The sequence below is a fragment of the Pelophylax lessonae genome, assembly GCF_965119305.1.
Source record: "Pelophylax lessonae genome assembly, chromosome: 13".
Lineage (NCBI taxonomy): Eukaryota > Metazoa > Chordata > Amphibia > Anura > Ranidae > Pelophylax > Pelophylax lessonae.
In genome coordinates this window covers 92,747,369-92,769,587 of record NC_138780.1, presented here as the reverse complement: position 1 = coordinate 92,769,587, position 22,219 = coordinate 92,747,369, and the positions used below count along the sequence as shown (strand labels likewise).

The 22,219-nt window shown below is 42.6% G+C and overlaps 2 protein-coding genes across 2 annotated transcripts in view; one reads left to right on the top strand and one right to left on the bottom strand.

The window, feature by feature from the left end:
• Positions 1-22,219, bottom strand: part of SEC23A (SEC23 homolog A, COPII coat complex component) — a 342,836-nt gene that overhangs the window by 164,625 nt on the left and 155,992 nt on the right. The window lies entirely within an intron of this gene.
• LOC309543131 (adenosine receptor A3-like) overlaps positions 1-22,219 on the top strand; it is a 61,717-nt gene that overhangs the window by 23,701 nt on the left and 15,797 nt on the right. The window contains exons 2-3 of the mRNA XM_082242512.1: positions 4,770-5,531; positions 22,005-22,158. Of these exons, the coding sequence (XP_082098638.1) occupies positions 4,838-5,531; positions 22,005-22,158 (848 nt within the window). The 5' untranslated portion in view covers positions 4,770-4,837. The remainder of the gene's footprint in view (positions 1-4,769; positions 5,532-22,004; positions 22,159-22,219) is intronic.

Here is a 22,219-nt window from a genome sequence, read left to right as displayed (position 1 = left end):
GTTGATGTGGGTCACTGTTGTGATGTTGTCTGAATCTAGATAGGATGACCCTCCAAATTGGAGGTCCAGTGTTGGAGGGACAAACAAATCAGCCAAAGTTCCAGAAAATTCATTAGGAGACAAGATTCCTCTGACATTTAATTCCCCTTCAACAACAAGCTTCCCAGGACTCCTCCCCAGCTTGACAGGCTGGCAACTGTCATGGGGGTCTTCCATAGGTCTTGGAGGAAGGACTTTGCTCACGTCAGAACAGGATGTCCCTTTTAACACCCTGCTTTAAAAGAAGTGCCACAGCAAAAAGGAATTCTATTAATCTGAGCAGTGACACAGGCTGGAAAAAATGAACCAAGGGGCCTGGGAGCAAAACTCTAGTTTGTAGCCCTAGAAAATCGCCTCCCACACTCAAACATCTAAGATGTAAGCGGTCCAGGTGTTTGCAAACGCTCAAAAAATCCCCTTACTTTGGAAAGTGGCGGTACCCCATAATGCTAAAGAGGATTTATCTAAGGATTGGAGGAAGTTGGAAGTCTAGGACTTGTGGGCTGACTGGGTGCCAGACTTGAGTTAGGCTTTAGAAGAGAAGGCCTGGAAGTAAGAAACATGACTCTTCTTGACCTCCGTCAAGCCCTTCATAATTGCAGTGAATTCCTCTATGTACAGAGTGGATGTGACTACAGCCAATCATGACTCCAAAAATGGCTCCGACTGCAGCAGTGGGCAAAATTCCAGGCAGTGTTAGGCAGAAAGCGAAATAACTCAAGGCACAAAACAAGGTCTCTGACACTCGCAAATCCTACAGGGAAGCAGGTGCAGGGTCAGGAGCTGAAAGTAGGCCAAGTCACTGTAGGCCAGCAGCAGGGACAAACAAAAAAAAGGAGAGATTCACATGTCTCTTGCAGAAGAGGTAGCAGGAAAAAGGTGGGAAAGAGAGCACATGGGACACTCTACCCAGTAGATGATATCAGCAAATGATCCCTCAGCGTTAACCCCCTTTCATGATAAAAACCGAGAGCATGCAGGTGACAAAGCGATAAGTAAAGAGCTCCTGATGCTTGAGTGTATTCACAAATTAAGGCAAGGTCACTCTTAACCACTTCCCAAAAACTGAGGTACCTGTACCTCGGCTTGAAGAAGCGGTTGTACCGGGGTGATGCCTGCAGCTAGAAGCACCACCCTGGTACCATTTGTCAGAGCCGGCGGTCAGCTTTCTAATGGTAGCAGCTGCTCAGCCAGCATCATAGGAAGCAGGAGAGTATGCCCCCCTCTCCCGCTGCCTTCCGCCGCTCTGCCCAGTTCTCTTGTCCCACCGGGAGACCTGAGCGACCAGCCAGCAGCAATAAAAGTGGTCAGATAAATTAAAAATAAAATAAAATAAATAGGGAAAAAATAAATGTTTAATGCCCCCTGTCCCCGTGTGCTCGCGCTCCAAAGAAAACGCATGCGTAAGTCGCACCCGCAAATGTAAACAGTGTTCAAATCACACGTGAGGTATCGCCCGTCAAAGCAAGAGAAATAGTTTTAGCAAAAGAAAAAAAAAAATTATACAAAATTAATGAAATAGGTTTCCATACATTGTGTCCATGTAACAAAATATTTTAACAGTGTTCTGTGCTATGCAGATATCCTCCAGTAATAATATTAGATTCTTTTATTGACTCCTGTGTTTATCATCCATGATCCTCCACCACCACCACACCAGAGAACTATCTGGATCACCAAAACCACCTAATATATGGTTGGTCTTTAAGTGCTTATGTTTTCCAAGGGGATAGAATCTTCCAGGGCAACTTCCACCCTCCAGTCAGGACCGCACCCACTCCTTGATCAATGTATCTCAGCTCACACAGAGAGTTCAATGGAAAGAACAAGAAAGGCCTCTATTGTGTAAAACCCTTTTATCTTTTCATTAAAAAACTTCCCCATGAAAATGACATACAGCAATGCCCGCTCACACTGCAAAGTGCATTTCCCTGCACATCGGTTTGTCAAGCATTATCTCCTGCAGAGATGCCAACTCCACAGACCGGCTGTGCGAGTGGCTCCCTATTCAAGTTAATGAATAATGCACTTTTTAGTGTTGTGTATGTGATAATTAATATTTCTGGGCACTATGTTTGGGTGTTTGAATACAGCAGCTGGTGTGTTTATTAAATCTTAGCACTAGTGAATAGTGGTTATATTGGATCACCCCAGAAGTGTTGGGAATATTGAGGCAGAGTTGTTCAGAACTGGTGAATGGCAAAATGTCTTTGATTAGTCTAAAAAAATAGTGTTGCAGAAGGTTTCAGAGGCAAGCATTTATCACCACTAAAGAACGTGGGGAGAAATCCGATTACTAGAAAATATTTCTTTGTTGCAAATCTGAAACATTTCATTAGTGGACAAAGATGGGTTGATCTGAACGAATAACCACATTAGAGAATAATTTTTTAATCTAATGGTGGGTGTATCTAGGAGATATTTTGTAATAAGGTTATTAATTTTAATAATGTATGCCCAATCTGTCCCTGGTTTGTGCAGTTTGTTTTGGTACTATAGGTATCAAGGTACAGTTATAGGGTAGAACTGTCATTTTACGTAGGAGGACCATTTTGATTGCATTAATCTGTTACATGCAAGTGACACCTGTTTTTAAGGAATTCAATTGAGGGCTTAGGAATGGATTAGAAGAGGATAATTTGCAATGAAGAGTTGCAATGAAGTGAACCAGATGCCAAAGTAGTCTACAGATGAGGGAGCACATTCACAGAGAAAATTGGCTTTGACAACTAAAATGATCTGACTTGGAAAGACCAGAGCCAAGGTAGTAGACATCTTTCTACTGAACAGTAAAGCTTGAGATACATGATTTGTCTAAGAGATTAAACACATTGAGAAGAGAGGTAGATAAGATAGATAAAAATGGAGAGACTCAATGGGTACAGATTGGGCACAGATAGTGGAGATCTTTTTGTGATTGAGGGCTAAGAAGCCACTTAATCCTGCAACTATTAATCTAACAGACATAAAAGTCTAGATAACTTCCAACAAAAAAAAACTGCCTGTAAAGAAGTTATTGAAGAAGTAGTATCAGCAAATTTTAAAACCTTTGTTGAGTCTCCCCAGAGGACCATGTGTACTTAATGCTTTATTCCTTTCAAATCAGTGCAGTGGTTGCTGAACAGCATGGTCAGACAGCTCACTCTCCCTCCACTATCCAACCATGCTGCTAGCAAGGAGAAAACATTTTTTTCTGATGGGGAATAACAGACCATCCAGTCAGCTCTGGCTAGACAATGTGAAATTTACATAATCAATACCTTTGATTTATTCCATTCCTGTAAACCTCAAATTGTATTGGTTGTAATTTAAATATAATCAAGAAATATTTCAATGAGAGCTCTTGATTGACAATAAGGATTAGATTGTCAATGTAGAAAAAAAAAACAATCAGATCCCTGCATCTCCAAAGACATGGTGCTCCCCCCACCAACCCATAAACAGGTTGGCATACATCAGTGTAACTTTCGTACCCATAGAATAACCAAGTCTCTGAAGATAAAACTCATCATCATACATAAAGTAGCTGTGTCAGGCTTTTGTGACGTCATTGTAGTTCTTGACAATGAGTATACTGGTTGGAAACTCGATCTTTGCGCGACCATGTGATTTTGTCTAAACTTTTGCTATAGCTTGTCATTTCCTTCTAATTTGGCAACCTAGAGGTTTTAAATAAGATAGAGTTCAAATTTTAGTAATCTCCTGTATTTGGAGTTTCATTTTTAGTGAGATACTCCCTAAGGTTTGCTTACTTAAATAGGGATGCAGATACTATTTTTTATCAGAACACCGATATTTTCCCTGGTAGATATAATAAAAGCTAACCCTTAAATTAAGAAATTAGTCTTGAAAAGACACTCTAAAACAAACAACTATTTTTATCAAAACAGAAAAAGGTAGGAAAAAACTTTGCTAAAACCCTTGCACTAAAGAGATCACAAGGAATGAGTTTGGTTTGTGTCAATGAGTTTTCAGCTGGGCTTTCATAAAACACTAGTCAAGCTTTAATGTCCACTATAGATTTATCTAGAAAATCCATTTAAGTACATGAAATGATAAATAAAGCCTGGCACAAGTTGGCACAAGTGTACAACATTACACCGAGTTCCTGCTAGCATCCAGGGCTATATATAAAAGTGAATCACTGCCACTTCTGCTACTGAACAGACTGATGATCACCTGTAACTATGATAAAATATTACATTTAATCATTTAAGTAAACAACGGGAGTTATTAAATAAAACAACACTGATAGTAATGTCCAGCAATTCTATTAACTTTGCCCTCATTAATGTAATTAGCACAGTCAAAATAAACAGTATTCATTTTGCAGGACGTTCCTAACAGATGGTGCTGAATGCATATCCTTAATCCACTTTGGGTTATCAATTATTATTCATTAAAGAGATAAGAATAATCATTGACTCTTAAATCTTAAATCATATTTAATTATTTATACATTGAGTCACAAAGTAAGTGATTTGTCTAAAGGCCAATACATCCTAAACCAAGATGCAAATGAAAATCACTGTTTAACTTCTAGGGGTTTCCCTATTCGACCTCTTGCTCCCCCCCCCCCCCCCCCACAAAAAAAAAGTCTCTTTACTCCTGAAATCTCATTCTTCCGGTCTCTGCAAATATCACTTTGGGTAGACAGACTAAACATAACTTCGGTGTGTATGTATTGAACACTTGTTTCTGAACTTTCTCTCTTTTCTAACCCCTTACAGGCAGAATGGTGACCACATGTGGATAGAAAACATGAAGTAAAAATCCTGACCGATTTCCAGGGCAAAAGATGACAGCTATACTGCATATTTATACTGTGTTCATGATCACCACCAGCATTGGTGCTGTGGGAGCAAACCTCATCCTACTCTTCCTATTTGCATCACACTTGAAATTGCGCACAGACACGTGGGCCCTCACCCTGAACCTCAGCCTGTGTGACTTGATTTTTGGAATAAGTGTTATTCCAGTTGCTGTATACAGCAGCCTGCTAGGGGGAGGCATTTTTTCTATGAACAATATTGCCTGTAAACTGTTAGGATTCCTATTTGTTTTTCTACAGATAGCCTCATTGAACTCCTTGGTTTGGGCCACTATTGACAAGTTTACGGAGATTTGCTTTCCTCTGCGTTATGCCCAAATAATCACCAAGAAGCGGATTTGGATTATCTTGATATTGTTGTGGATTTATGCTTTAATAGTCTCTACTTTCCCATTCATGGGGTTTGGAAACTATAGCTTCAGCAGTGATGTCTACATGTGTTTGCCCTTATTCAACTCTTCAACCACAGCGTATGGTGTGATGCTACTCAGTGGAGGAGTTCTTGCCCCTATATTGACAATCAGCATGCTCTACATTGCCATTATTCACATAGCCAGAAACCAGGCAAAGAGAGGAACCTTTGTTTGCAATGATCAGCATTGCTACTACGTGCCTATCCGGTCATATTTTAGGAATACTGTCATCCTCATTGTGTCTGCATGTAAGTTGTTTTCACATTTACAACACAGAAAAAGCAAAGTGCCAGAAATGAGAATGATACAATTACAATGATTATTCATTAGTATTAAGCACTATGGCTACCATTTACACGGAGGGTACAATGAAGTAATTTTAGAATATCTATTGTAGTAAAGAGACAAAAAAAAATTATTGTTGGGAAAGCAGTATTTTCAGATATTTGTGCAAGTGTAAGTGCCGGGTCACACTTATGCGATGCGGGAAGGCTGCGAATTCGCAGCCTGTTCCCGCATCGCAAACGCATCCTTGGCAGTTCACACTGCCATATGCGATACGCTGGGGGTGTCAATGAAATGTTAAGGACACCCCCAGTTTGATCGCATATCACAGTGCGATCTTTACAGTTCGCACAGGATCGGATCGCACAAGTGTGAACCACTGTGCGATCCGATCCTGATGCGGCTGAAAAAAAAGGGTCATGTGCGACTTTGGTGCGGGTGCAGTGCGAATTTAGCCATACAAAGTGTATGGCTGAATTCGCACCGCACAGCCGATCGCATGTAATGAAGGAGCAGTGCGCTCCGATATTACATGTGATCGCCGCAGCCGCAAGAGTGTGAACCGGTGTAACGTTAAAAAACCATACCCCGTGAAGAAACCATACCCTCGTCACTTCCGGTCTGAAACAGCTGAGCAGCGCAGCAGTGCGCATGCTCAGAGCCCCGGATACGGTACTGTGTCTAATGTTATACATGCGGCGGGTACATTAAAACACTTCGGCTGCAACATCAATCATCTCCTCTGCTATCGCTGTAACTTCCCTCATCTCCGGTAATAAAAATAAAAGCGGCGGCGGGTGTATGAGATGTAAATGACGGCGATCGCGGCTCCGTGATCCGCTTTTATATTTATTACCGGAAATGAGGGAAGTGAGAGGGGAAGGAGCGGAGATGATTTATGTTGCAGAGGAGCTGTTTTAATGTAAGCGCCGCAAGTTTAACTACCGTGCCATGAGAAATCCATACCCTCCGTAGGTGCACCGGAAGTGACGAGGGTATGGTTTTCTCACGGTTATGGTTTTTTCACGGAACACCGGCACTAAGAGTGGACACATTTTTTAGCAGCATCGTTACATCTTTACAAGAGGATAGTAAACAAAAATTTAAAGGCAAAGAATATCTCTGGCATTTGTATTAGTCATTCTCTGGAATGTCAAACTTTCTCTGATTTGACAGAATTAGACCAATGAAAACACTCATATACAGGGCCTTGAAAAAGTGTTCACATCCCCTTGAAATGTTCTACATTTTGTCATGTTACAACCAAAAACGTAAATGGTTTTATTTGGGATTTTATGTGATAGACCAACACAAAGTAGCATAGAATTGTGAAGTGGAAGGAAAATGATAAATGACTTTCAACATTTTTTAAAAATAAATATCTGAAAAGTGTGGCGTGCATTTGTATTCAGCCCCCTTTACTCGAATACCCCCAACTAAAACCTAGCGGAACCAGTTGCCTTCAGAAGTCACCTAATTAGTATTTAACCTGTGTGTAATTTATTCTCAGTTTAAATACAGCTGTTCTGTGAAGCCCTCAGGGGTTTTTTTTAGAGAACCTTATTGAACAAACAGCATCATGAAGGCCAAGGAATACGCCAGACAGGTCAGGGATAAAGTTGTGAAGTTTAAAGCAGGGTTAAGTTTTAAAAAAATAAAAATTTCAAGCTTTGAACATCTCACGGAGCACTGTTCAATCCATCATCTGAAAATGGAAAGAGTATGACACAACTGCAAACCTACCAAGACATGGCCGTCCACCTAAACTGACAGGCTGGGCAAGGAGAGCATTAATCAGAGAAGCAGCCAAGAAGCCCATGGTAACACTGGAGAAGCTGCAGAGATGCACAGCTCAGGTGGAAGAATCTGTCCACAGGACAACTATTAGTCGTGCACTCCACAAATCTGGCCTTTAAAGAAGAGTGGCAGGTAAAAAGCCATTGTTGAAAGAAAGCCATAAGAAGTCCCATTTGCAGTTTTCGAGAAGTCATGTGGGGGACACAGCAAACATGTGGAAGGTGGTGAGATGAGACCAAAATTTAGCTTTTTGGTATAAAAGCAAAATCCTATGTGTGGTAGAAAACACTTCACATCACCCTGAACACACCATCCCCACTGTGAAACATGGTGGTGACAGCATCATGCTGTGGGGATGCTTTTCTTTAGCAGTGACAGGGAAGCTGGTCAGAGTTGATGGGAAAATTGATTGAGCCAAATACAGGGCAATCTTAGAAGAAAACATGTTATAGTCTTCAAAAGACTTGAGACTGGGGTGGAAGTTCACCTTCCAGCAGGACAACGACCCTAAATATACAGCCAGAGCTAAAATGGAATGGTTTAGATCAAAGCATATTATTGTATTGAAAGGGCCCAGTCAAAGACTAGACCTAAATCCAATTGACAATCTGTGGCAAAAAATTTCCTCTCTAGATGTGCAAATCTGGTAGAGACATACCCAAAAAGAGTTGCAGCTGTAATTGCAGTGAAAGGTGGTTCTACAAAGTACTGACTCAAGGGGGCTGAATATAAATGCAGGCCACACTTTTCAAAAATGTAATTGTAAAAAATTTTTGAAACCATTTATCATTTTTCTTCTACTTTACAATTATGTTGAACTTTGTGTTGGTCTATCACATATAAATCCCAATAAAATACATTTACGTTTTTGGTTACAACGTGACAAAATGTGAAAAGCTTCAAAGGGGTATGAATACTTTTTCAAGGCACTGTAAGCAGCAATCAACTGCAGCAGAAAAAAATCTTTCAACACGTAGGCCTCATTCACATGGGGTATACTACAGTGTACCCCTGCGCAAGGACGGTTTACCCGAACTGGGGTGCACAGGTTTTTCGTGCATTCCGTTGCCAGCAGTCCAATTGATGTCAATTGGGAGGCACTTACTGCACAAACACCGTCGCTGCTCCCAATCTGACTTTCGCGCGGTCCCAAATGCAGACAGTGGGCCTTCCTCAGTGTTACAGCAGGAGTCCCAAATTGATAGCAGTGGCTGTGTCTGTGCAGCCGCTGCGTTCCAAATAACATCAATGGGACTGCCTGCACAAGAGTTCAAGGAACACCTGTGCATCTTCATGCAGGTAAACACAGCCCTTATGCCGAGGTAAGCTGTAGTATGCCGTGTGAACGAGGCATTATTCGCTTTAAAATATTAGGTAATAAAATTGCCCATTAGGTTTTGTTAAAAAAAAAAAAACACAGTGATGGCTCTTTCACACGGTCTGCCTCCGTAGGCGGATCCACGCTGCTCAGTAGGGGATCGTAAACACAGATTCCCGCTGAGCAGGAAGGTGCTCTGTGTGCGGAGAGGGAGGTGTCCGAGCCCCATGCATCTCTATGGGGGAACCGGATGAGAGCGGACGGCCTGTCCACTCTCATCAGATCCCATCCGATCCAATCCCCTGGACGGATGGAAAACAGGGTTTCCATCCATCCGGATTTCCCGGACAGGATCGGATTCGGATGGCAGCGGGTGTCAGCAGACATATCTCCGCTGACATCCGCTGCCCCATAGGGATGCATGGAGTATCCGATCAGATCCGCCTAAAAAACTGAAAGGCGGATCTGAACGGAGCGCTCGTGTGAAAGGACCCTTATAACAACAAATCATAATGAATTTATACGTTAAACAACATGTTTCACTAATGTAACTTGATTCCTCAATGTAATTAAAGCTGAAATCAAGGAAAACAGTTAAAGTAGTAGGAACAGGGAAGGAGACCTGCAATTTGTCTGCTGCAATTAAAGGATAAAGCCTCGTACACACGCACCGATTGTTGGCCGTGAATTTTCGGCCAACGTCCGATCGGCCGATTGTCGGCTTGTTAGTATGATGCTTCCGACAACCGACTGCGACTTTTCGGCCGAACAAAATCTGGTGTGCATGCTATAAAATTTTTGTTGGCCGTCACCAGAACGGCCGATTGTTCTTCAGTCAGTACAGATTTCGGCAGACAAAAATGTGATGAGCAAGACTGGGCATGCTCAGGGAAGAAAAAACACACGAAAAGTTAACCAGCACATGACATCACTTCTGCAGTTGGCCGACAAAATTTGTGTGCAGTCTAGAGCACATTTCAACCAACACAACAACACTGGACAAAAGACGGCCGATCGGTCGGCCAACAATCGGTGCGTGTGTATGAGGCTTTAGTTCAACTTTTAGAACAGGTTATGCGTTCTACCCAAATTTAGGGTGGACCATGTAACATGTTCCAGCTCCTGCCTCCTACCCTCCCAACCCTGACTTTCTAAGACAGTGAGCAGGGGATCTTCTCCTCACACCCACTGTCACATTTTAAAAACAGAACACCCATGTGGGGCTCCGCTCACATGGCCACATTATTCATTCACAGAGTTCTGTGAATGAATGAATTACATCTACAATCATACTCTGCAACAGACAACTTGTAGTGCTCAATGAACTGGGAGGGTGCTTCTGAGGACTCTCATAGTCCACTGATTTTTCTTCCCATTTAGCAACTGCCTACCCGTATCAGAGGTACAGGCAGACAGCATACTAAGGGTCTGCAGGATTGCAGTGCAATGCGTTACAGTCTGCAGAGCAAACAAATAATAAATGCTAAAAATTTTATCTGCAAACATTTTTTATGAAGGGTGAACCTAGCCTTAAAGCGGAAGTATCGTCACTTTTTTACCTTTTTTTTTTTTCAAATATTATTTTATTGCAAAGGTTGAACCATAAATCAGTACAATACAGTGCAGTGTAACCAAAACATGCAGAGCATGACGGCAAACAACAAGTAAGTGGACAGTAAGCACGCATGAGCGTGTCGCTGATATAAAGGTCATAACACAAACTGAAACATCCACAGAGAGAAAAATAAGATCATCATGTAAGCATCGGCAAGTACAAAACAATTGTCCGGGGCACTGGACCACCGGTAAGGCATTCGGTGATGTTTACATCAACATTAGGCAAGTGGTAGTGGCTAATACAGACTCAGTGTCTGCGCAGCATATTTCCAGTATAAGGCTCAGAGAGAAGAAGACTGAGGTAGCAAAAGAGGGAAGAAAGGATAGCGAGAAAGAGAAAGGGGTGGATGGGCAGGGAGGGACACACACATAGCCACAGGGAGGGAAAGGGGGGAAGGAGGGAGGGAAAGGGGGGAAGGAGGGGGCAAGGGGAGAACGCTCCGCACTAGGCACCGTTCCCCCCCCCGGACAGATCCCCGTCCGGGTCAGGAGCTCAACAGAGACTGCCCTTGCTCGGAGAGGACGAAGACCTTCCAGTACCCCCAAACCTTCTCATATTTCTCACGTTGGTGGAGCGTCGTGAGGGTCAGATGCTCCATTCTATTTATGTCAACCAACCTCTGCATGCAGTCCTTGATGGTGGGTGAACGGGAGGTCTTCCAGTATAGAGGGATGCAGGATTTTGCTGCACAAAGGACATGGGGCACGATAGACTGTTTATATTTCCTCAGTGGGATGCCGGTTTGCTGCAAGAGGAAAAACTCCCGGGAGTTCGGGATAGTATGCTCGGTGAGGTCCCGCAACAAGGAGCCCACCGCAGTCCAAAAGTCTCGTAGTTTCGGGCAAGACCAAAATACGTGGAGCAGGGTACCCCTTTCTTCCTGACAACGCCAGCAGGCGTCCGAGGTTCCCGGGAAAATCCTGCTCAGACGGGAAGGAACCCTGTACCATCTGGTGAGCAGCTTATAATTGGATTCCTGCAGTTTGGTACAGGTAGGCGTCTTCAGTGCAATGGTACAAACGTTTAGCTTCTGCGCCGGTGTGAGAGGGAAATCTGGAGATCTTGTTCCCACTTGGAGAGGAAGGGCGGGGTGAAGTCCTCCGCCGGAGAAATTAGGAGGTGGTAGGCCTGAGATAACGTGTGCGGGAGCACTCCCTCACCCTCACATAATACCTCATAGGGGGTCAATTCTCGGTTAAAGAGGTCCGGGTCAGGTAGGGATAGGAGGAAGTGGTGTAGTTGCACCGCTGGCCAGAAGTTGAGTGCATAACGCCCTGCAGGGTCTGTCAACTCTGCTATAGAAGGCCAACCGCCAGGGCACGTAAAGCGGGATGCCACTCTCCGATCGAGATCGACCAGTGGTTGGAAGGCCCGGCCCGTCAGGCCCGGTGTAAATGCCGGATTTCCCAAAATCGGGAATAGCGGAGAAGTGCCCGAAGAAATGGCGGGAAGGAGGAGGACCGGGGCCAAGACAGAAAGGGTGACCCCAATCGTAGGGTGGGACAGAAGAGTGGGCGGCCAGTGTCCCCTACACCAAGGGGCGCCCCCTAGAGGTATCGATGATTGCGCTAGTTCCAAGCCGACCCACAATTTACTAGAGGAGTGCCGGCGCCAGTCTAGTAGGCGGCCGAGATGCGTCGCCTGGTAGTATTTGTGTATATCAGGCAGGGCCAGACCACCACAATGTTTGGGTAATGTTAAAAGTGCCCGGGACAGTCGTGGGGAGCCCGAAGCCCAGATAAACCGGACGAACAGGGAGTGTAGTTGTCTAAAGAAGGCGGACGGTAGTTTAATCGGGAGGGCCTGGAGCAGGTATAGCACCTTGGGAAGGACCGACATCTTCAGCAGATTGCACCTCCCAAACCACGAGTGAAGGCCGGTCGACCAAGACTCAAGAAGGCGGCGGACCGTGACTAGTAATGGGGCAAAATTAAGGTCATAAAGCATAGAGATGTTCGGTGCCATACGGGTGCCTAAATAAGTAAGTGCCCCCCTGGTCCATTGGAAAGGCAGTGAGGAAGAAACGGTGGCCATTAAGGTCGGGGGGATAGCAACTCCCAAGGCCTCCGACTTACTGAAATTGATCTTAAGGTTTGCATGCGTACTGTACAGTGCCAGTTCCTTAAGAAGGTTTGGTGCAGAAATGACAGGGTTAGATAATGAGAACATCATGTCGTCTGCATATGCAGAGACCTTACACTCAAACTCCCCAATTGTAAGCCCGGAAATGTCCGGATTAGCCCTTACCTTACAGAGGAAAGGCTCTAGTGACAGGGCGAAAAGCAGGGGGGATAGGGGACACCCCTGGCGAGTGCCATTAGAGATCGAGAAGGAGTCCGAGAGGACTCCGTTGCACTTCACTTGAGCAGTCGGGCCCGAGTAAAGATGCCCGATCCAGGAGAGCATGGTGGAGCCGAGGCCCACGGAACGCAAGGTGGACGTCATGAGCCTCCAGCTAACCCGGTCGAATGCCTTTTCGGCATCTGTGTTCAGAAAAATGCAGGGTGTATTGGTTGACCGGGCAACATGGATGAGGTTTAGGACCTTGGTCGTGTTATCGCGGGCCTCTCTAGATGGAATAAAGCCGACCTGGTCCAGGTGGACTAGACGAGACATGTATGGTCCGAGGCGGCTCGCCAAAATTTTGGCGAACACCTTCAGGTCCACATTCAATAGAGAGATCGGTCGGTAACTGGCGCAGGTGGAGGGGTCTTTCCCTTCCTTCGGGATGAGGGAGATATGTGACTTTTTTACCTTTTACCTACAGATAAGCCTATAATAAGGCTTACCTGTAGGTAAAATTATTATCTCTTAAACCTGCAAGGTTTAGGAGATATTCGCCCTGCATGCTGCCGCTGAAACCAGCGGCGCATGCGCTCTGAAGGTCCGGCGGACCTTCAGAGCTCTTTGCCAGCTCCTTGCCAGAAAGTGCTGGCATACTAGCTCATTTTTTTTTTTTTTTTTTGTTTTTTTTCCGGTGAGGATACAACCGCTTTAAGTAACTACAGGCCTTGTTCCTCCCTCAGCATACAATTGAACAATGAAAGGAGAACTCACAAATGAGTTCACCTCTTTATTATTCTGCTCTCTTCTTGTCATGCCCCTTGCTAGCACATTGGTACGACTGCTTCCCTCTCTCCATGTTCTGATGTACAGGGACAGCCAAAGGCTAACACCAAGCCAGATTCAAATACCAACACTGTTGGTATTAAAAAAAAAAAAAAAATACATTTATTGCTGTATTAATGAATACAAAGCTGTATTATTTGCATCTTTTATAGCTACCTGGCGCTCGGCTGTGACATGAAACTTTGTAGCCTTGTTAAAATAGAAAGAGTGCTGAAAAGCAATTGCAGCAAATTGTAAAGTTTCTTCACTTCCTTTCCGTGAGCAGCAAATGAGAACAACAGAGAAGGGCACAAATGGAGCAATAATCGCAGGCTCAGTCTCATCTAGCTTAAAAAAAAAAAATTGAATCCAACTTAAAAAAATTGCACTTACATAAAGATTGCATAAAATATATAAACGGTGTGCCTCAGGACGGCGGCAATGTCTGACGTCACCGTGCTTCTTAGATCTCCGAAGGATGGACGTTCATGCTATAACATGCCGGCTTATGACTATCCAATGTATATTTAATGTGATCTTAATGTAAGTGCAATTTTTTTAACCACTTTGGGACCAAGCCTATTTCGGACACTTCTTGTTTACAGGTTAAAATCAGTATTTTTTGCTAGAAAATTACTTTGAAACCCCAAACATTATATATATTTTTTTTCTAGCAGAGACCCTAGAGAATAAAATGGACATTATTCCAATACTTTTTGTCACATATTTGTGCAGCGGTCTTCCAAACGCAAACTTTATGGAAAAAATACACTTTTTTAAACTAAAAAAATAAGAAAAAAAAACTGTAAAGTTAGCTAATTTTTTTTCTGTAATGTGAAAGATAATGTTATGCCAAGTAAATTAATACTTAACATGTCATGCTTTAAAATTGCACACACTCGTGGAATGGCGACAAACTTTGGTTCTTAGAAATCTCCATAGGCTACTCTTTAAAAATTTCTAAAGGTTACCAGTTTAGAATAATGGAGGAGGTCTAATGCTAGAATTATTGCTTTCATTTTACTGTCATGGCACTACCTCGTGTGGTTTCACCACTGTTTACTTATGTGGGCGCCAGCTCGGAGGGGTGGGGCAGGGCGTTTTACATTTTTTTTTTTATTATTAATTTTACACTGTCCCTTAAAAAAAAAAGTTTTTTTTGATCACTTTAATTCCAATTACAAGGAATGTAAACATCCCTTGTAATAGAAATAAGCAGGACAGAGCCTCTTTATTGTGAGATCTGGGGTCAAAAAGACCTCAGATCTCACATCTACACTTAAAAGCAAAAAAAAAAAAAAAAAAAGGACCATCTAAGGCCGGAAGTGACGTTTTGTCCCTCCAAGGGCATAGAGTTAAGTGGGGGCCATCTTGGCCTATCTCGAGTTTCTGTCCATCCGCACAGAGGATCGGATCGTTTTCCCTGCTACCAACGGCTCCAGTAAGTAGGGAAAATAACGGGGAAGCGGAGGGGCACCTCTCCCGCCGCCCATAAAAGTGATCCTGTGGCAAAACGCTGCTGGGACAACTTTTATGGCAAAGCGGACCACCCATGGTTTAAAATTATTTTGGGGTTATGGCAGCTATCTGCTGCCATAAACCCAGCATTTAACATCAGAGTAGCGGCGTAAATACACTGTGGGCGGTCCAGAAGTGGTTAAGTTAAAGTAAAGTTTATATGGTTTTAAACTATAGCGAGCCTTATATTTTTTTGGGGAACTTCTATGAGCATGACAATCAGAGGGTGGATTTCATGCCGTACGGGCTCCATGGAGGGTTCTGGCTGAGACTGAGCCAAGATTGTTGCTACACCTGTGCTGTGGGAAATCTATATATGGTGGGAGTGGCCATCTTCATACATTTCTTATACAGATAAAGGCCCTGGCTGGGTATTAGCCACAAGCACTATAGACATCCCACGATAGGAGGTCCATGCAAAATGGTAAGCCTGCTCTTTTTATTGTGGCGATTACACTTTATTTGTGGTGTTGGATGGTGTTAGTATCAGTGGAAGGAAGCTTCATCCTAATTTGGACTTTTCATATACCTCACCACGGCTCGCACTGTTGGTGTAACACTATTTTAGGACTATCCATTAAGGGCGGTTATTGGGATATTTATCGGCTCCAATTGGACTTTTTTATTTTGATTTAGTTCATTACAATTTATGTTTGTGGTTTAGCGAAGCTCTATTTATAACCGCATATTAAGGTGTGTCTGCCAGTGTGCATTACAGTACTTGCCTATTTTAAATAATTGCATTACTATTATTATTATACATGATTTATGTAGTGGCAACAGTTTGCACAATGCTTTAGAAAATAAAGGCAGACAGTACAGTTGCAATACAATTCAATACAAAAAGAATCAGAGGGTCCTGTTTGGTATTTAATTTGACATTTTTAAATTAGGGTAGTGTTAGATGCACTAGCACATTTAAATAGACTTGACAAAAAAATTAAAGCCAAAACCCAGCTAACACTTTTTCGTCATTTACAGCAACTTTTTTTTTTTTCCTTTTGGGACAAAGGTTTTAAATAAATGAATAAAAGCTGACCATTGCAAGCACCCCTTTCAGTGCTAAATGGTTTGTCCCAACCCTTTAACTGCCACTTTTGCTGGACAGCGTGTTCTCTTAAAGCGGAAGTATACTCAAAAAAAAAAAAAAAAACCCCTGCAAGACGAAGGCATAATGAGCTAGACATGATCCCTTGGCGTCTCTTCCGGGTTCGGCGGCTCCGGCGCTGTGAGTGGCCGGAGCCGCGATGACGCCACTCCTGCGCATGTGCCCGGGATTAACTTTCCGGCAACTTCCCGGCAAGGAACTCTGAAGGTCCGCGGACCTTCAGAGCACATTCGCCGCTTGCGTCAGCGGCTGCATGCAGTGCAAATATCTCCTAAACCATGCAGGTTTAGGAGATATTAATTGTACCTACAGGTAAGCCTTATTATAGGCTTACCTGTAGGTAAAAGTCACAAAAATCGGTACACTACCGCTTTAAAGGTAGGTAAAAAACAAAACAAAAAATAAAAACAGATCAACTGGCTGGACTACCAGGAGAAAGTAAAAGGAAAGAAAAAAGTGGCCGAGAGACTCATTGGTAGGGGAGAAAATTAAAGAACTAAAGTGCAAATAATATACTACTGTGTACCCAATGAGATGTGAAGAGTAGAGGTTCAGTAATTCTCAAAAACAAAACAAAAACCAAACAAAAAAAAACAAAACAAAAAAAAACACTGCCCTCTTAATATACATCCCAGTGGATGGTAATAGAGGTTTGTGTGCAGGCAGCCAACCATAGATTTTAATTGGCCAGGATATAGACAACATAAGAGGCCGTGCCCATTGTAAGAGAAAGTGTGGGGATTTTTCAGCTTAGGGTTTTTTTAGCGGGCTGGTGAAGAAGACTCTTGTATCAAAACACTCTTCTGAATGATCTATATACTCTATGGATTGTATAGTGCCAAACATCTTCATACAGAATGCAGGGTACTTTACAGACACGATTTTCTTGTAAGTTTTTTGTGGGGGAGTGCTCAATATGAAGACATCATGCAGACTGTCACAATGAGGGCCCATCCATACCACATACACTAGACTGTATAGATTAATGCCTACCCAATGCAACGACAGACAATTTATGTTCCCAACAGGCTCAGTTCCCACCAACGTGTTGGATGAAAATGTAACATGCTGCATATAAATACAGCACAATGCTCTACAACTAATCGCAGCAACCTACAATGCACATTGAGAAAAATAAATAAAAAACAGATTTTTGGCTACAACTGTGATTAAAAACAACAACAAAAAAATGCAGATCAAGCCAACGCCTGAGGCTTCATGCACACTGGTCTCTTGTAAACGCTGTTTATCTTGACAGGAGAAAATCAGCTTACAAACTCACCTAAGCTGCATTTTTTTTTCAAAACAGTCTAGGTGAGTTTATCAGAGTTTAACCACTTAAGCCCCGGAAGATTTTACCCCCATTCCGACCAGGGGGTATTTTGCGATTCGGCACTGCGTGAATTTAACGCACAATTGTGCGGTCGTGCGACGCTGTACCTAAACGAATTTGACGTCCTTTTTTTCCCACAAACAGAGCTTTCTTTTGGTGGTATTTGATCACCTGTGCGATTTTTTGATCACGCGCTATAAACAAAAAAAGAGCGTCAATTTTGCAAAAATAGCAATATTTTTCACATTTTTTTATATGAAATTCCCCCCAAAAAAAATGTAAAAATCAAAATTTTTAAAAATTTTCGGCCAATTTATTTTATGCTACCTATGTTTGGTAAAAAAAAAATCGCAAAAAGCGTATTTTGATTGGTTTGCGCAAAAGTTATCGCGTTTACTAACAAAGGGAAAGATTTTTGTCATTTTTGTTGTTTTTTTTTTTAACGCGTAATGGCGGCGATCTGCGATTTTTTTTGCGGTACTGCGACATTGCGGCGGACAGATCGGACCCTTGACTGACATTTTTGACACTTTTGGGGTTACCAGTGACATTTCTACAGTAATCAGTGCTATATATATGCACTGTTACTGTAAAAATACACTGGTAGTGAAGGGGTTAACTTTATTTGGAAGGGAGGGGCTGTGTGTGTCCCTAGGGGCGTGGTTTCTACTGTGATTGGCTGTGGCTCTAGCTGTAAAGACACTGATCAACGGATCTACATACCAGATCCGTTTTATCAGTGTCTTTGCAGCGAAGAGAATGACAGGCAGTTTGTTTACACAAGCTGCCTGACATTCTCCCTCTCCCCCGCCGATCGCCGAGTGACCGGCGGACATCGGGTCCGCTGGTCACACGCGCGGGGGGGTCCGTGACCACGCGGGAGCGGGAGCGCGCCCCGGGGGGCGCGCGCTCGCTCCCTAGACCCTCACAAGCAAGCAACGTAGCCCTACGTTAGTTTGCCTGTGAGGGGCTGACCGCCGACGTAGATAGTCGTGCGGCGGTCGGCAAGTGGTTAACAGAGTATGGAGTTTGGGAATTTATTTCATTGGCTAGAATTTTAATTTATTCTGGCCATTGACCTAAATAAGCACTGAAGTGCTAAACATGCTTAGAGTTGATGAAAGTTTAGCATTTTTTGTGTTCACAAGAACTGCTCTTGAACGTAGGGTTGCCACCTCATCCCTTTAAAACCAAACACATATTCATTATACAGGTTTTGTGGCTGATTAAGGTGGTAATTAAACTCACTAAGTGCCTTATCTGCAATAAGAACCTGTTTAATTCATATGTGTTTGGGTTTAAAGGGATGAGGTGGCAACTCTACTTGACCGCGATTTTTGAGCCCATAAACTCCTCTGCTGATAAACTGCTAAAATTGTCTATGTGTGCATGGACACATAGGCTAACATAGAGGGGAGTTTAAGCACTGTTTAAAAAAAAATGCCCAAAATCACAAAACGTAAGTTTATCAGCTGCAGTGTGCCTTAAAAAGCTACACTATTCGTTTGGTTTAAAACCTTAAACATTTTGTGAGTACGTCTCACTACTGGACATATCCTGTTCTCACAAAGTAGCTAGATACAACACAGTCATGAGAGAGCCCGAATTGGTCATTATGTTCAAAGTAGATCACTTTCAGCTGGATTAAATTAGAATTTTACTGCAGGAGTCTATTAAACACAGAGGTCAAGAGTCAGTTTAAAAATAATTTCCTCTGGAGGAATAAGTAACTGGCATATTACCACCATCACAATTAATTGTGCTGGAGAAGTTTTAAAAATACCCCACAAACTAGGAGAACTTGGTTATTTCTTTGAACGCTTAGAAAAAAAGAAAACTTTTTTGGAACATGCAACTTAAAGGTCAAATATTTCCATAGAATTGTAATAGGGAGGGAAAAGAACTGCAAGATTCCTCGCTTACAATTTTTCATGTTTGTATAAGTGGATAACTTCATCTTTAACAATAACATAATGGTTAATCACTGGTGCCAGGTGACTTGGTCCCCTTTATAAACCCCACTCACCAGAATGGATGGACCTTTGCCAGGGGTCAAAACCGCTTGTGTTCAGAGAGATCCTCCAATCTGTTTTCCTAGCTGGTTGGAAACCATAGCATGTCAAGTCCTCCCCTTAGTGGAATATACAATGTGATGGACAATATCCTTTCAATGTAGTGGCCATCAACTAATACTTGTAAAAGCAGATAAAACGTATCATAGATGGTTCTGGGGACGCCGCGACCGCTCTTGGGGACTTGGGAGTTAATAAAGACAAGACCAAGTTGCCTGGCACCAGTGATTATCCTAGGTCAGCACCGCAGCACTTGCACAGGAGCACCTTATTTTTGTATTTTGCACAAATTTATCAGCACTTTTATTTATTTTTACGGTTACACTTTGCACTTTGTGCACATGAAATTTGAACTTTCTCAATTTTGTGGACAATTTTGGTTATTTTAGGCACTTTAAATATTTTTAATACCAGTGTTTTAATTTATATTTATGGTTACACCTTACACTTTGTGCACATGAAATTTGTACTTATTTTGTAAACTTCATCATATATCTGTTTTTTTAGGCACTTTATAATTTTGCAATCGCTGTGTTTTTCTGTTTTACCATGTCATACTTCTGTTTAAGCATTGCATACAAATACTTGTTGGTGAGATGGACTTTTCTGTGACTAAGCACAGCAGGCTTGAGTTCTAAAAACAGAAATCCAAATGCCGACAAAACCCATGGCACCATTAAATCCACTATTATTAAATTTAAAGAATATGGCACAACTGACACTCTGCCTAGAGAAGACCAGTTCATAAATCTCAGTGACAAGGAAACAATCAGATATCCAAAGATGTGATAGGAAGAAACATTCAAAGTTCACTATAGGCTGATCACTTCACAAAGCTGGGTTTAATGGAAAAATGATGAGAAGAAAGTCGTTGATGTTAAAAGTCAGAATCAGGACAGCATGCTGGACAAAGCCAAACACATGCAATTCCAGAGCATAACCCATTTTAGTCTAAGGGATATCCAAGACTAGGCTATAACCTCAGGTAACTAGCAACACAATGAGGGAGATTTAATAAAACTGTAGCGCATCTGGTGGAGCTGTGTATAGTAGCCAATCAGCGTCTAACTTCAGCTTGTTCAATTAAGCTTTGGCAATAAAACCTGGAAGCTGGTTGGTTTCTATGCAGAGACACACCAGATTTTGCCTGCTCCAGTTCTAGTATATAATCCCCAATGACTGTAAAAATACAGCCAAAGCTTCAAATCAATGGTTTAAAACAAGGAACCAGAATTTCTTAGAATGGCCCAGCCAGCACAGACCTCAGGTTATCTGAAAACCGGACAGATCTAGGGCAATTAAAAAATAGGCAAAGTTGCAAGTTCCAGATGTGCAAAACTCGTAGAGACCTACCCCAATAAAACTGAAGGTATAATTGAACCCAAAAGTGGTCCTACCAAATACTGTCTCAGGGAGAGGGAGACAACCAAATTTATGGTGTGTTAATGTGCATTATGTGTCACGTGTATCCATGCATTGCAGTAAGGTATTTCAAAAGCCAAAATATTTTAAAGTATAGTAGGAGAGGGCTAAAATAAGTACGTTTTTTCATCTGCCATCTGTGACCTGCAAATAATCACTGACTGTGCATAACTATTCGCACACATCTGTCATTTCCAGATGTTTAGTGCTGGAAAACACAGTGTGTGAGCACCCGTACCAATGGAGCCTAAAGCCTCGTACACACGTACCGATCGTCGGCCGAACGATCGGCCGTCTTTTGTCCAGGGCTGTCGTGTCTGTTGAAAACTGCAAAAGACTGCACACGAATTTTGTCGGCCAACAACAGCCGACTGCAGAAGTGATGTCATGTGATGGTTAACTTTCCTTGTCTTTTTTCTTTTCTGAGCATGCCCAGTCTTGCTAATCTGCTGTCTGTCGGCCGAAATCTGTACTGACTGGCGAACAATCGGCCGTTCTGGTGTTGGCCAACAAAAATTTTAATGCTTGCACGACAGACTCTGTTCGGCCGAAAATGCGCTGTCGGCTGTCGGAAGCATCATACTAACAAGCCTACAATCGGCCGATCGGTCGTCGGCCGAATATTTACGGCCGACAATTGGTACGTGTGTACGAGGCATTACTCTCACTTTTTCTCCCAGAGACATTGTTGATCAGAACAATTAAAGTGAGTAAATCTCCCTAGCAGGGACACAGACAACAAAAATCTGGAGTGGTTCTAACCCCTCTATCCAAATCTTTTTTTAATTAAAATAATAAACAGGTTTATACTTACCTGCTCTGTGCAATGGTATTGCACAGAGCAGCCCCTAACACCCTCTTCTGGAGCCCCCTGCTGGCAATCTTGGCTCCTCCTTTTCTGTCTCTGCCCCCTTAGCTGGGGGAACCAAGCTAGTTTGGCAAGGCTATATAATATACATACAGTAACTGGCTAACCAATATTAAACAATTCTGGTAAAGAAATAGGTCACATATACTGCTGACTGTATTGTAGTTGTGCATTGGCTGTTTGGCTACAGTTCTTTATGATATCCAACTTAAATCACTTATACCTATTTTCAATCTAATTATTTTAATTATATTTGCTTTTGTTTTATTCTTAGTTTATCTGCTGGTGTGTTGGATCCCATCAGTAACCATTAGTTTCTATGAAATCTTTTATGCTCACAATGTACCTACTATAGTAAAGATGACCTCAATATGGCTGGTAGTCCTGACATCTGGTATAAATCCTTGGGTGAATACACTTGCACAAAGGTGAGAAAGAATCCACGTACCTAATTCTGTATTTTTATTCACCTGTTCTGTGTTTTATAAA